This window comes from Astatotilapia calliptera, chromosome 9 (genome assembly GCF_900246225.1).
Source record: "Astatotilapia calliptera chromosome 9, fAstCal1.2, whole genome shotgun sequence".
Taxonomy (NCBI): Eukaryota; Metazoa; Chordata; class Actinopteri; order Cichliformes; family Cichlidae; genus Astatotilapia; species Astatotilapia calliptera.
Genome location: NC_039310.1, coordinates 16,893,907 through 16,909,731, shown reverse-complemented (window position 1 = coordinate 16,909,731; position 15,825 = coordinate 16,893,907). Strand labels below are relative to the sequence as shown.

Below are 15,825 nucleotides of genomic sequence, written 5' to 3'. Positions count from 1 at the left end.
GACTGTAGTGGCTCAAAATGGGTTTCGGGATTTTCTGGGGGCCCTTTGGGGACTTTCAGAGGGTTCTGAGGCACACAGCGCGAAAAATCGCACAATGAAAGCGCAAAAGGCTGCATCATCTGCGCCTTTGTGCCATCGTATACCTTCAGGTGATTGCATTTGCGCTGATGTGATGCATTACTATGGTATATTTATTATTATAATTTGCATCTTATATAAGGAGAGCAGCAAAACAGTACCATAAAAATTGGCTTTCCACGAGCAGCTCTAAAAACGGTGTTTTGCTGGCATCTTGTGGACAAAACTTAGGATATCGACATACTGCTTGCAGATTTCACTCATATAAAATATAATTAACCTCTTCATATGGGGTTTATTTCAGTGATATGACAATAGTGACATTTCTGTGTTTGTGCAATATGAAAATATTACAACATTTACTGTCACTACCCGTTCGCAGTCCCATACATACTGTTTTTATTATTCATTAAGTATGACATTTTTATGTAATGTTTTTTTTACTTAAGTACAGTGTAAAATATTTTTTTAGAAAGAGAATGTGGTCAAATGAAATTGACTTGGTACCAGGCACATTTTTCTTAAGGGATCGAGCGCCTGAAACACGGACAGTTTGTTGATATTGTAAAAAAAAAAAAAAAAAATACTGCCACAGTGGGGCATTTTAAAAACGCACTACCCTGTTGCGCATGTCACTAATGGTATGCCCCCCCCCCCCCCCCCCCGTACACCCACGTTTCCCTGCCTGAATGCCACTCCCGTAATGCCACTCCAGGCTCTATCATGTTCGTCCATGGGAGGCCGCTGTTAAATATGATTTATTTGAGTAAATAACACTTTGATTTTAAATATTTTAGCTGCATCTTATTCAGAATTATTGCTTCGTATTTACTGAGGGTGAAAAATCATTATTTGGCTGTACCAATCTTTCATATCAGCTCTGAAAATATGGTGTTCTTGCTGTAATGTTGCTCTTTACTAGGCTTATTCTGATTTTTACTGTTGCAGTACAAAAAATATGGTTTTCAGAAAGAGAAGAGTTTAAAACATACTTTTTAAACATATTTATCAATTATTTATATTTAGCAACACAGAGATGCTGCTTCGGGAGATTTTCAGTCAAAACGTAACTGTCCAAAGGGTTCCTTTGTCGCCACCTAGTGGCTAGTGGTATTTACTGCAAACCAGATTACCCATGAATACTGTTATTACCGATTTTCGTCGCAAACATGCACTTGCTTTATAATCAGCATTTGTTTTATTTTCCCATTTCCCATCTTCTCTGGCCTAGAAGCTTCATATTCAACATCCTTTGTCCATTATCCCGTTTAAAGAGACATAACTTACATTCTTTTCTCTCAGCAGTCTGATTTTCCTCTATTCTCTTAATGATCATCACTATACCCCAGCATGCCTTTTTTATAGATCATCTATTAATCATCTACTTTTCTGACGCCCTCTCTGATCTAAATTCTGCTTTGATCTGTATTACATGTATAGTTGTTGTACTGTACTTGTTGCAATATCTGGATTTTCTGAAGATTTCAATTACAAAAGTGGACTTCCAATGATAAGCATGATGAATAAGCATGTGAGACGCAAAGGACAAAGGATGAAATGAATTTAACATTAAACAGCAGGTCAGAGGTGGCTTCAGTTTTCCTCAAGCTTATACTGTGGAGGAAAATGTCCAATTATGTTCTTAAATTCTATGTCAGGGGCTTTAATTAGCAGTCACTGAGCAAGAGCAATCTTCATCATCCTCACTGCAGCAATTTTTCGTGTGACAAGTCAGACAGGGAAGCAGATGTTGCCTTGCTACGGTACATTACAAAACAACACAGGATTCAGAAACATGTTTCTATGTTTGACTTCATATTTGATTTCCAGGCTTGTTCTGTTCCGTGTGTTTTCGGGCCCTGACCTCAGAAAACCACAGAGAGGCGTGGACCAGCCTGCTGCTGTTCTTCCACTGATCTTTACCAAGGTGCTAAAGATCAGTGATGAAATGACAGGAAGTCAAAACACCCACTGATGCTTTGTGAGTGACCTTTGTGCACACAGACAAGTCAGTCTGAGACCGTTATGTGTTACATGAACTTTTAGTATTGAAGAAACAAAATTAGCTGTTTAATGTTTATTAATTATCAGCCAGGACAACATCATAGGAAATTCTTTATCATTTAATAACGAATGATATAAAATGTGTTTGTTCATCCACAAAATTTCACCATTACATTATAGACAGAAACAGTTGCTGTACATCTTCTTGCATCCATCCTCCTGTCACAGCCTGTGCTTTACAGAGTCTGGTGTCTCTGTAGCAACCGTGTCCACAGTGACATACTTATACCAGAGCAGAGCCCGACAAACTTTACTCCACTTCACTACCAGGCCTTCTGAAGATCCATCACACGTTTGTTTAGGCAAATGGAACATTGGGAACGTTTCTCCAAGTGGTGAAGATAGATGCATGAAGGGCATCTACTCTTAGGAACTGTTGTCCATTTTTGTGAACATCCCTTGCCATCCATCCCCAAAGGTTCTCAGTTGGATTAAGATCAGGGGAAGATGCAGAATGGTCCAAAAGAGTGAAGAGTGAAAGATTGTCCTGGAAGAAGTCCGTTGTCCTGCAGTCATTGTGCACTGTAGCGTTGTCCTGTTTAAAAACCCAGTCTTTACCACACAGACAAGGGCCCTAAGTCATGAGGGATGCTTTCTGCAACATCTGGACATAGCCAGCGGCCATTTGACGTCCCTGCACCTCCTGAAGCTCCATTGTTCCACTGAAGGAAAAAGTACCCCAAACCCATATGGTGCCCCCCCACTGTGGCACGTAGAAAAACTCTCGGGTGGCATCTGTTTGTCATGCCAGTAACGTTGGAAACCATCAGGACCATCAAGGTTACATTTTTTCTCATCAGGGTATAAAACGTTCTTCCACCTTTCAGTGTCCCATGTTTGGTGCACTCTTGCAAAGTCCAAACGGTCAGTTCTGTGGTGTTCAAGGCGACGAGGCCTTTGAAGATGCTGTCTGATGGTTATGGGGCTGCAGTCAGCACCAGTAACGGCCTTAATTTGGGTCGAGGATCATCCAGTGTCTTGACGGATAGCCATTTGGATCCTCTGGCTCACTGCTGGTAAAATTTTGGGGGGTCTTCCACTTGACTTTTGTTGGTCTGTAATCCACAGCAGTGATGCCGCGCTTCAAGTGCTTATGCAGTTCAACAACCCGACCATGCTCAAAAAGGGAGCGATTTTTTTTGCCTTTACCATCAGAACGCCATGGCAGTGTGACTACCTGACAGAAAATGACAGTGAATCCACATTTGTGCCCAGATTTGGCCTTTTAAAAGCATGTGGTCTTAAATTTTTGATCATCTGTAAAACAGCCTGTTTCAGTTTAAGTGTTGTTCCCAATAAATTGCATGCTCAAAAAAATGTTTTGTCTCACCCCCACTTTTTCTTGTGGCATGTTGAAGCTCTACTTGGAACTTGTTAAGATCTAACTATGCAAAATATGATTTTTTTTAAAAGATTATTTATTTATTTTGCCATTTTTCATGTCGAAATGTACAAATATATGATTGTGGGATTTGTATAGAGTATTTGTGTACATCACATAAATGTTGTCAAGCACACACATTACAATCATTGAAGTATTATAATATTATTGATTTTATTTCTTTTTATTATTTCTTTTAATTTTGCGTTACTTTTGTCAATTTGTGGCATAGGCCCACAAACTGAAAACTATTCACACTCATACAGATACAGTTTTGGTTACTATCAAGATGACTTAAAGGACAGCCGATTTCAGCAACAACAAAAAAACTTTTTAAAAAAGTAAAAACTATTTACTTCTCACTTTAGCTATTAAATATATGTAAATATTCAGTCAAAATGTAGATGTCAAACTTTTCTTTTTAAAATATTTACATTTAATGTTGGCTTAGCTCTTCAGATTTGTTGTGGAGAGCACTACTGGGGCCTTTCTCTTGTATCAGCTCTGTCAGGTCTGACCTGGACTACAGTGTGTTTAGGTGTTGACCACAAAAGGTCAGACACAAAAGCACTGAAAGTTTAAATCACACTTTTTTGTTAAAAAGGATATTACCACATTTATGAAGCACTATATTAAATAATATGAACTAACAAAATATTAATAATTGCATTATTATTAAATGATTCATAATTGAAATAATTCATCGTGGATACTTCATAGTTGCTGGCCTTCAACTGTCTGAATACTGTTATGATTGTTGGGTTTCTGTTGCCTTCTTTCCTGTTGGTGGCGCTGTTGAACTGTTGGATTTCGTCAGAATCAGAGTAAATCAGCTGTGCCAAGCAAACATGACCGGAAGTTTTTGTTATCCCAGGAAAATAAGAGCCCAAAAATGTTTATTGCGTAATCAAAACGTCGTGATTTTATTAAAACACAAGTTTTGAAATTTTAACCAAGGACATTTGTGTAATTACATGCATACAGAGTTATAGGATAGCTGGCCAAAATTATTTTTAAATGCCTTTTTAATCGCCAGAGTAAACAAACTCATAAAACTAAAGAAATGTTGGCAAATTTGCTAATTTAGTTAAAGGTGACTGTGTCCTTGAAGGCCAGTGTAAATTGTTGTGTAAATTGTGTAAACCACTGTTCAGGGACAAAATATAGATTTTATAAAAGGTGTTCCAAAGCATTTGAAATACAAAATATCTCTCAAGAATCCAAACATATCACAGGTTCTTGATAACCAAAATTGCATGTCAAATATAACAGTTAAAATGAGTTCTAAATGCATACTTGTTGTTCGGATTTTGTTGACGCATGCCTTTATTTAGATTGGAAAGGGAATCAACAAAACAGTGAAAATGACAAAGACGAATAATGCAACATTTCAGCTCCCAGAAGTCAGTCCTCTTTGATGTGCTTTGTATTTTTTCTAATCTTTTCTGACTAGATTGAGTTGCACTCTCACCAGTCCAACCCTGTTACACACATTTCCAAAGGAAGGCAAATTAATTGAAAAGATTCCTTATTTATATGACTGCATGTATCCTTGACTTTCCATCATCACATGTATCATATTCTACAGCTCGCACCTCTTACAAACACATGCTAAAAACATATATGTAAACATAAATAACATAAACAACATTTCTGTTGTCTGAAATATATATAGCTATGTACAAGCACAAGTTCTATATGTAATAAGTCATTATGTCTTGTGTAAATGGTTACTCAAATTGTAACCCTGTTACCATGTCATATTAATAATATAATCGTAAATGTTTTTCCTAGCTCTGAATCTATTATCTTTGCACTGGTTTAAATTATTAGATGAGTTTATTTGAGAAATTTTTTGAAAATAAACCAAAAAAGTGGGACTATTGAAAAGTTAGATGTGGTAAGGTTCAAAAGTTGCTAAGATTAAGTCTAAGTCTAAATATTAATTAGTTAACTAACTAAAATATCTCATAAAAAGTGAACCTTTGATGCCTGAGGTGGACAAATTTAAGGGGTTTTGTTTGTTTTTTATGGTTTATCATTTGTTTTTCTTAAATACATAGATTATAAAATAAATGCATTATCACTTATTCGCCACTTTTGAAACCTAAACTGCCCAATTATAGAATGACTCAAAAGTATTATATGGGTTGGGCTCCAGCAGAAAGCACAGCTTTTTATCTCAGAGGCTACAGTAAGATGTGTTTAATATGTTTAATTAGAACTATGATTGGCGTGAGGATACGGTGGACGGGAACATTAAAGTAAAACAAAGTGCTTAAAATGTGTTTGTTTTTAGCACAGCGGCTAAGCAAAAGACATCAATTCAGGAAGTTTTATTCCCCTTATATTTTGAAAAGCAGCACCGGAAGTAAAGTGGTGTCTAGTGTGTACTTCACGGCGGTCGCGTCTGTCCGTGTGAGGTCCCGTGACAAATTTCATTGGAACTTTGTGCGGCCAGGAAACACTGATGTTTCCTGCTGCGCTCACTTGTCGGACGGCTGTGAGCAGTGAGAGAAAGCACACTTTCATTTGGAGGGTTTAGGGACTTTCGTCCCTGCCCGACCTGGACAAATGTTTGCTACCTTAGCAGCTTAACTGCCGTAGAGCGAAAAATCCCCGCTGGAACTGCGAAAATAAAGGAACACCGCGTCAAAATCCTGAAAGGTACGTGATGTTCACGTAACTCCTAACGACGTGTTGGCTAGCTGTAGCTGTAATATTTACTTCAAATGAGGAGAACTGGTGCCAGTGTAATGTTAAGTAATATAATGCTAGTTATAACATTAACCGTTTGTTGCTCAAATATGTCACTAAAGAAAGTTTAGCCGAGAGACGCTTAAAGTTACTAACTTGTGTTTGTGTTTGCTCATCTACTGTTTAGTACTCATCATGTCCTTATAGCTTAATACTGTATTGTTTATAGTTTGTGTTACATTTGCGGTCTTGTTAGAGTGTATGAAGCTTATCGTTTAGTGTCTGCCGGGGGTTTATTTGCGTGTGTGTGTTGAGCTCCTCCCTCCCCTGTCTCTTTTTTCTTTTCTCTCACGTCCTCGGCTCGAAAATGTATTATTAAGAAATTATTTTCCCCTCAATACACGTAACATGTGCACAGATTTAAAAGTAGTACCGGTGTAAGTACACCTGTACTCTTTGTAAGCTTTTGCCGATACTTTTGGCAGAATGAAACAGAAATAGTAAACGAGGCCTTTTTCAATGCTGTCTTCAAGGGAACTGTCATCCACATAGCTCTACGTAGCTTTCAGACTTCAGAAGCTGTCACAATGAATGTTCACCTTGAATGTTTATCCAAGCTTGTGTGATATTAACACGCACCAAAAAACTCAAATTTACACTGACAGGAAGGTTGCTTCCCTTGGTGATCCCTCTTCATCACTCCGTTTCCTCTTATTATCCAAAGAGTATATTTAAACTCACATGTGGACTCTCATCTCATCTGTCCATTTGCTTTGACTGGAGGTCAACTTCACATTTCCTTCCCTGATGTTAATGTGTGGTTTTATGGGACAAATACTCACATTACAAAAGAGCCAGCTCAACATCTGTCATAACAGAGCAAGCTCCTTAAGGCTGCTGAGCATGCTCTCTTTGAGTTCTTATTTTCTGCAGCTGATGAACCGGTCATTTCTTGTCAGTGCACACACTGATTCAGGTTTGCTGCGAAAAGGAAGTCAGTAGACACTGCGGCTGTCTCTAAGCTGTCTCGACTGTCAGGTTAGGGTAAGAATTTGGTCATGTGCTGATGCACTATGTTTGTGCTCCCCGCACTACTCAAGCTGCACTTCCTCTATCAGAGATTTGCCACTGTTGTGGCAACGCAGACTGGTCTGAGTAAAGGTTAGAAATTATCTTTCGTCCCCTCAAAACTTTGCCTTTTTTTTTGTTGATCAGCAGCTGCTTGCCTGACTGAGCTTTCGTGGTCTTCTAGTGTTGCTTATGCTTTACTGTACATAACCACAGATGTCCCTATGTTTGAACTGATCATTGAGAATTTTTTTTTTTTATCCCATGTAGTAGGCTGTAATATTTTGGGTCTGTCATCACAAGTTAATTCATGTTGTGATGTGGGCATAAACTGTGGCGAGGACACATGTTTAACAATAGTCTCATTCCTTCTTATTCGCATTGTGATTCCCACTCTTTGTTTTCACTTCTTATTATTTAACTTAACAGTGCGTGCTGGTGGGTGTGGTGAGCTGCAGCATTCCATACTTAGGAGTAGCAGCCTGTGTCAGGCTCCAAATGTAGGTTTCACTGCACGGTTATATGTTGTTTCCCCCCATCAACAAAAAAAAATTCTGGAATGTTAAAAAGCGGGTCCTACCCTGTGAGCTTCACAAGCCATTTAAGCATGAAAAACACGCACAGATGTGAGGCAGCTCGGCGATGTGCACAGGCATTTTAGTGTGTGCCAGCCACAATGACGCAACCTTTTTTTTTTTCCATTACAGAATTGGTGTACACCGATTCTGTAATAAGATTCAGTCAATTAGATCAATACATATCCTAATTTATCACCAGAAAATATGTTTTCCTGCTTTTACCTGTTTTTATTTTTTTTAAATCTTAGGTGGCGGGTGTCACGAGAATTACACATTAAAAGGTCACCTTGGGCTGAGGCTGATGGGTTTTGATAGACTGAACAGTCTCAGCAAAATGAAAATATTTCCTAGTTACAGCTCTATTTTTTAAACAAATGCTTTGCATATGTGGACAAGCAGTTGTATTAGAGGGAAAAGTTAGTACTGGTAATACTGGCTCTTTGTGTTCTTATAAATGTGAGTAAAAGTGAAACTAAAAAGAAAGTTTTACAGTGTCGTGACAGAACAGAAAGAACGCCTAGTGATGAAGAGGGCATGAAGGTCCCTCTGACTGCACTCATGCATTTTAAAGAGGGCCGCTCTTTTACCGTTTCCTCACCCCAACGTGAGCAGAATGAGATGCCCACTCAGGATACACTCAGGATCCGTACGCGGCAGGAGAAAGCTGTCACAGAGCAGGTTTTCTGTGTGTTTTGAGAAAGCAGCAGGGCTCGGAAAGATAAAACTACTAAACAAAACTAGGCTGACCTCACAAACCTCAGACAATGGTCAAGTCAGAGCAGCAGACAAAGAGCTTTGTTCTAAAACAACAGACGTTACATAACGGACAGAGAAGGATATGCCGCTCTCTGTGTGTTCAGTTAGATTACACAGTGTTGAGTATTTACAGTACACGTGATCGTTTCAGGTCCCCAGTTAAGCTGGAGACAGAAGACACTTCTGTTACAGTTTATTAGAATTTACTCATTAAGACTTATCAGTATTAACTTTGTCCCCCTTCACCTTAAATCAACTGAAAGCCTGACCTTTTGTTAATTCAACAGTCAGGGGAAGGAATTTATTGGATCCCAGCAATTTGCTTTATTTATTTCCTTCTAATATTTTGCTTGCTGTGTAACTCTGGCTTCAAAAACCCCTGCAAGGTTTAAAAAAAATTATACATTTTTCTACTGAGCCAAACAAGGGAGAATGTCACAGACTCAGCATGTTTGAGAGCTAGTGTGTGAATCACTGTGGGCTTGTATGTGCTCAGTTGTTAGGGGAGACATGGAAGAGATTGCATGGATAGAGTCATCTGGAAGAAGATGGCACGATTAACAGCAAAATAATAGCTAGTATGTGCTGTATTGATATGTTTAAGTGTTATGTTATTAAAACTGAGGGAGGATGGGATATGCTCACAGTAAGGAGTGAGTTAACTGGTTGCCCAGGAGGAGGGAGCCCACCTGCTGCCATGTTGCAGCTCACTGACCCATCTGTTGTCCCTGTACTCTCACCACAATCTTCCCTTTTTAACTCTTTACCCCTCAAAAGCCTAGCAGGAGTAACCCTTGAAGCTCTTTTATGAAACTAATGGTTTCTGTCATATTTTAAGCCTGCTTAAAGAACAAAATGACTGGGTGTGCATCAGAGGCAAGTGAAGGTGGTGTCTGCCTAGGCAGCTACCCTTGGAAAAATCCAGAAACTTTATTTCTTAATAGTCAGATGATATATGATATATGATATAGTCATTTTTATGGGTGAAAGAGTTAAGAAAGCCGAAGGACTTGTAGACAGACTTTCAGCCAAGACTACATTTGAATAACGTCTTTTTAAAAACGATTACCTGTAATGTAACAGATAGTGACAAAAAAGAAGAAAAATACTTACACTCTTCAACGTTTTAACATACGGTGTACATAACCTAGTTTAAAAATAACTAGACCGGTGTTACATATTTTGTTCTGTTGTGTATTTAACATATCTTAATGATATGAATGTTTGATCCTTGGCAAAATAAAACTGAGCGTTTCTAACACATGGGATGATACCATTTCGAGAACTGAGTGCTTATAAAGTGCAAAGCAGTTACAACAAATACTGTGCCGATATAATCTGATTAATGAGCAAAGGCTGCCACCTCTGAAGTGTGCAGTGATGTAAGCCCTGCAAGCTGATATGTGTAGTGAGCAGAGCAAGACCAGTTTCACTTCCTGTATAACAGAGTAAGCTCTTCTCTTTCCTCTTTTGCAGTAGAGACCCAGAATGAGGATTGGCCAGTCGTATACTTGAAGCCTTTTCCTGGGGGACACATTACTGCACCTTTGAATGCTGACCGGCCCTAAGATGGAGGACCAACCCAGTTTTCCCAATGTCAGCATCCCTTGCCACAATGAGCAGAGGGACAAAAAAAAGCGTTACACAGTGCGTACATTGGTTCATTCATATTTTTTCTGCAGGAAATGTAATCCCAGAAATGGTCATTTAAATTAGGACTTGCTACTTTTCTTAATGTTTACATGAATTATGGTTGTCTGTTTTTTTTTCAGGTTTACAAAGTGATTGTCAATGTTGGACAACAGGAATGGTTTGTCTTCAGGCGATATGCAGAGTTTGATAAACTCTTTAACACAGTAAGCAGTGGAACATCTTGATCTTCCATCAAATCTAATTTGGGGGGCAGATGTTGTGTTTTATGATATTAAGAATCATTCAGAATAATTACAAATATGTCAGAATAATCTTCTCCCTTCTAAAATAATTTTCTCTGTTGCACTTTTAACACAGTTAAGGAAACAGTTTCCATCTATGAACTTGAAAATTCCAGCTAAAAGGATATTTGGGGACAACTTTGACCCGGGTAGGTGTTTGCATATGACTAAATAGGCCCTGCTTGATCTTTGTTGCGTGCAAGTGATTGATTGTAGGTTTGTTTTAAATAGAGTTCATCAAGCAAAGAAGAGCCGGGTTACATGAGTTCATCAAAAAACTCGTCTCACATCCTCAGCTTTGCAACCAGTAAGTGTAGCAGCTCCTACTGTTATTATACAACACTATATTATATATTGATGTCTGATGCTAACTTTATTAGGATGAGTTGTTCAGATTTTTTTAGCCGTGCTTTGTGCTTATTTAAATTAAAAGTTGTACTATGTTGGCTGTCACCTGCTGCTGTTAGAATGTTTTTATTTACCTGCTTGTCCTGTGTTAAACTTCACAGTCCAGATGTGAGGGCATTTTTACTAATGGAAAAAGGGGAACAAATATCAGATGCCTCTGAGGATGAAGATGAAAAGGTATGTAGCAGTTTTGGATGATGGTTTGCCTGTCCTGATGATAGCATCTTGTCTGATAACCCTTTTTATACATGCATAAATATATCTATATAAATATTTCAGACAGTTATTTTAGGCTGTTATGTTAATATGGCAGCTGTGGGTCTCACTGGCTTATCTAAATGATGTTTTTCTGCTCTACAACAGAACAACTCTACCTCCAGAAACATCAACCTGGGACCCTCTGCAAATCCACAGTATGTTTACTAGAACATAGCTGACAAGGCCTTGATGTTTTTATCAATTATTTCTATCTGAAATGCCTGTAAATTTAAAAATATTTTATCTTTCAGAGCCAAGCCCACAGACTTTGACTTTTTAAAAGTCATAGGAAAAGGGAGTTTTGGGAAGGTATGTAATTGGTGCAATACTGGAAAATATGTTCACTTTATCTTCATCCCAGATGTTAGACAGTGACAAGTTTTAATGTCATTACTGTTGAGGAAGCAACAGGTTTTAGTTCTGCATGTGTTGCCCTTTCCATGTAGGAAGTGAGAATCGGATAAGGAATTATTTTGGTTTTCAGTGTTGATGAAATTCTCAACGTGCTCTGGTTCTCTCCTGATGCAGGTTTTCCTCGCTAAACGAAAACACGATGGAAAGTTTTATGCCATCAAGATCTTACAAAAAAAGATCATTCTCAACAGGAAAGAGGTAAAACTTTGATCACCACTGAGTTTATCTGTATTTTGGCTTGGATATGTGTATGATAATGGTTCACATATATTGTTGTGCCAATCAGCAAAAACACATCATGGCAGAACGCAACGTTTTGCTGAAGAACGTGAAACATCCTTTCCTGGTTGGGCTTCATTATTCCTTCCAGACTAAAGACAAGTTGTACTTCGTGTTGGATTTCATCAATGGAGGAGAAGTGAGTTGTTTCACTTTTATTTGTAATAAAATCACACAGAATTGAGTCACACTGTCATGAACAGCTGAGAAATGAAGCAATAAAGAAACTTTTTTAAAAATCCCCCTTTACTGTTAACACACCTCCATGTGTGATATTTTTATTAGCGATTATAGCATTACTTAGAGTAAGGGTGGCTTTTGCATGTTACTGCTTCAAGTGTGATTGGCTTTTTTAGCTGCGCTGCGTGACAATCAGCATGCCATTAAAGCCGAATCTTACTCTGAACTAGATGAGCAAAACATGCCAAAAATGAAATATCAGTATTTATAAGTTCTCCATAACTTTTTTCTTTTCAGCTTTTCTTTCATCTTCAAAGAGAAAGGACGTTTCCGGAGCCCAGAGCAAAGTTCTACATTGCTGAAATGGCAAGTGCGCTGGGATACCTGCATTCTCTCACGATTGTTTACAGGTATGCTGCTGTTCAAGTGTCAGTCAAGCCAAATATGTAAAGCCAAGATACAGTCATGTGAAAAAGAAAGTTCAAGTGATTCTGTGAAGTCATGTGAAAAACTAATACTACTACTACTAGCAAATAGACCGTGCAGAGAAACTATGAGGAGAAAAACCCCGAAGAGCTACGTCTCAGACATCTCATGATTGAAATGCTATGGTGGGGTCATAAAAAAGCTGTGCATAAATGAATGCCTGCAAAGCTCACTGAACTGAAGCAATGCGGTAAAGAAGATGCAGTGTGAGAGGCTGATTACTTCAAGCTAATAAAGCTAAATGTGTTTCTTTAAGCTGTTATAGGATGAGATATACTTAGTTGTTTTTTGTTTTTTTTTACAAGACTTTCTTCAAGTGTAGAGCTTATGAAATTAAATTGAAATTACATTTACTTCAAACATATGGGCGTTTAAATGCAACTGTGTTTGAAATTATTTTTTCAGAGACTTAAAGCCAGAAAATATCCTTCTTGACCACGAGGTAAGTGTTCAACGAATCCCGAAATATATCTCAATGCCACTTTTGGATATCATGTTAGGGTTATAACTGGTGGAGGAGTTATTACATAAAACACGTACAGGACACATTTCATTCTCCTGCTGTCATTTCCAGTTCCAGCTGGACAGAAAGCGTGTGATTGGATTAGGTCTTATTAATGATTTTCCTGCCTAGCCTCATTGAGAAAGTTAGGAAACGGTGAATGTGACTGACTGCTGCAGCCAACATTCCTAGTAAACAATAGTATCCTCAGTCCCGGGGGTTAATGAGCTGCTTGTGTAGCACATGTTATCTAAAAACATCCCTATGTCCTCCCTTTTCTAGGGGCATATCGTACTCACAGACTTTGGATTGTGCAAGGAAGGCATTTCCCAGAAGGACACTACCACTACATTTTGTGGAACACCTGAGGTTTGTGTTCCAAGAAAGCCTTTTGTTTAACATGACAATCATTGAAAACCTTGTTACAAAAGTGAAGTTAATAATTTTCCGCTGTGTGTGTGTGTGTGTTGTAATTTGTTAAACTACTGGAGAATAAAATACACTTTCATATGCAAAAGAACTGTAGCATTGATAACTGTGTTTTAAGCTAGAAGGAAAATGTGAGAGTTAATGTCATATTATTATGTGGGGTTTTTTCTTCTTCTTCTTCTTTTTAAATGAGCAGTACTTAGCTCCAGAGGTCTTGAAGAAGCTGCCGTATGATCGCACAGTAGACTGGTGGTGTCTGGGCTCAGTGCTGTATGAAATGCTCTTTGGTCTAGTGAGTTTTTACTTTGACATTTCCAAAAATAACTCTGATTTGTAAATCTGCTTTAGTGATAAATGTTGAAACATTTCAATGAGTTGCCACATTTTCCTACTCACTTATAAACCTCTACTTTTCCCCCCCCCCCCCCCCCATATTCTAGCCACCTTTCTACAGCAGGGACACACACGAGATGTATGACAACATCCTCCACAAGCCGCTAACCAGGCGTCCCGGTGCCTCCAACACAGCCTGGTCTCTCCTCGACGGGCTGCTGGAGAAAGATGGCAAGCGCAGACTGGGATACAGGGAAGACTTTGTATGTCTCATTTATTAAATTGATTTTCACTACAGAATTTGTAACTTTTGAGCTCCCTCTAGTGGCCCATACCTTTAATGTATATGCGTGTCACTGTCTCTAACACTAATTAAAAATGAGTGTCATTCTTCTCTTCACGCTCTGTTAGCTGAAAAATCATGTTGAGGTTTATTTACTCTTGACTTTCAGATTGAGATCAGAAGACACAGCTTCTTCTCTTCCATCAACTGGGATGACCTTGAGCAGAAGAAGATCCCTCCCCCTTTTACACCACTTGTGGTAAATATTTTTTCCTGTAATCAAAACCACCTGGGTATTTTACACTTATTTTGACTCTTCACAAGACATAATTCTCTTGGCTTTGCAGTAGTATAGACTTACAGGACGTTCTGTACAGTACATTGTTTATATACTATTCTAATCACACTGAATGACTAAAAACATCTTTGTGGAAATGGAGTAGCTTTAATATTTGAGTTATCATGTTTATAGTATGAGTAGATCTAGTTCATAGTAATTCTTAAAGAACAAACAAGAATAAACTTGTAACAAGCGTGCACATACATGCAGTCCAACAAAATTAGATATGCAATCTAACAGAGTATTGACACAATGAAAAGGTCACATTTCGCTTAGGTAAGCTTTGTTGCAGGGGTATCTTGTTGTTTGTACAACTACAAGTCTTGATTTTTTTTTTTTTTTGTAAACTGGCAACTCCATTTATAATTTTTTATGATTGCCGTGTCTTTTTGGAGCACAGTGTAAAATTGAAACAATGCTTTTCTGTCACGGGAGTAAGTCACCCTTAGGTGACCTACTCTGTGATGGTGTTTTGTATTTTTTAACATGAATGATAATGTGACCTCTGCACTTTTTTTTTTTTTTTTTTCTTTTTTTTTTAAACAGAGCTCTGTCAGTGATATCTCAAACTTCGATCCTGAGTTCACAGAGGAGATGGTCCCCAACTCAGTGTGCTGGTCTCAAGAACAGTCGATTGTCAACGCTAGTGTTATGGAAGCCGATGACGCTTTTGTGGGCTTTTCTTACGCACCGCCTTCTGATGATTCTTTCCTATGAAACATTCCCATAGAAGCATTCAGTTGCCTTAACCATTCTAACTTTTTTTTTTTTTTTTTTTTACTAAAGGGAAGCAGTATAAATGGATTAACTTGTTATGTGAAGCCAAAGCACGCAGCTGAGAAGGAACTGCACTCAAAATAGATTTTGGTTGAAACAAGGTATTATTTTACCTGTATTTATAATAATAAAAAAAAGACAGATTCTATTTTTTAGATTTAGGGACCACTGTTCTTTATTAAAGTGATTTCTGTCAGTTTACAAAATAAGCCTTTATATTGCCTTAAAATTATCCCTTAAATAAAGTCAGTAAGCAGTTTTCTGACAAACTTGAACAGTTCACTGGATTTTAAGTGACTCAATTTGACTCTCAGACACAATTGTGTTTGTTTATGTAATTACTGTAAAAAAACAACAACTATTGTTTATATTCACATTCACATTAAGCTGGAAGTGGGGATTACTTGAGAAACCAGTAAATGCAGCATTTTGGTTTGTAGGTCACATTTGCAAAATGGAAAAGACTGTCTTCTGCTTCATAAGTTACCTTTCTATGTGATTTTTTTATTGAACTGTATGTGTTTATTTTTTCTGTTATTTGCATTAACAGTTTTTTTAAATTCAGAAATTCCACAATGCT

General features: G+C 38.0%; 1 protein-coding gene across 1 annotated transcript; it reads left to right on the top strand.

Moving 5' to 3' along the window:
* The first annotated feature begins 5,899 nt into the window (after positions 1–5,899).
* sgk3 (serum/glucocorticoid regulated kinase family member 3) lies at positions 5,900–15,785 on the top strand. The gene is made up of 17 exons (XM_026179513.1): positions 5,900–6,190; positions 10,099–10,269; positions 10,395–10,478; positions 10,633–10,705; positions 10,788–10,863; positions 11,066–11,141; positions 11,328–11,377; positions 11,474–11,531; positions 11,751–11,834; positions 11,923–12,054; positions 12,393–12,505; positions 12,987–13,023; positions 13,366–13,452; positions 13,709–13,804; positions 13,953–14,108; positions 14,298–14,387; positions 15,015–15,785. The coding sequence occupies exons 2-17, from the start codon at positions 10,174–10,176 to the stop codon at positions 15,183–15,185; spliced, it is 1,479 nt and encodes a 492-aa protein (XP_026035298.1). The 5' UTR covers positions 5,900–6,190; positions 10,099–10,173; the 3' UTR covers positions 15,186–15,785.
* The last annotated feature ends 40 nt before the right edge of the window (positions 15,786–15,825 follow it).

Excerpts from the sequence above, each read along its gene's own strand:
- sgk3 (XM_026179513.1), top strand. The coding sequence starts at position 10,174 with ATGCTGACCGGCCCTAAGATGGAGGACCAACCCAGTTTTCCCAATGTC. Across the intron at positions 12,506-12,986 it reads TCTCTCACGATTGTTTACAG|AGACTTAAAGCCAGAAAATA; the intron begins GTATGCTGCTGT and ends TTATTTTTTCAG. Across the intron at positions 13,805-13,952 it reads ATGAAATGCTCTTTGGTCTA|CCACCTTTCTACAGCAGGGA; the intron begins GTGAGTTTTTAC and ends CCCATATTCTAG.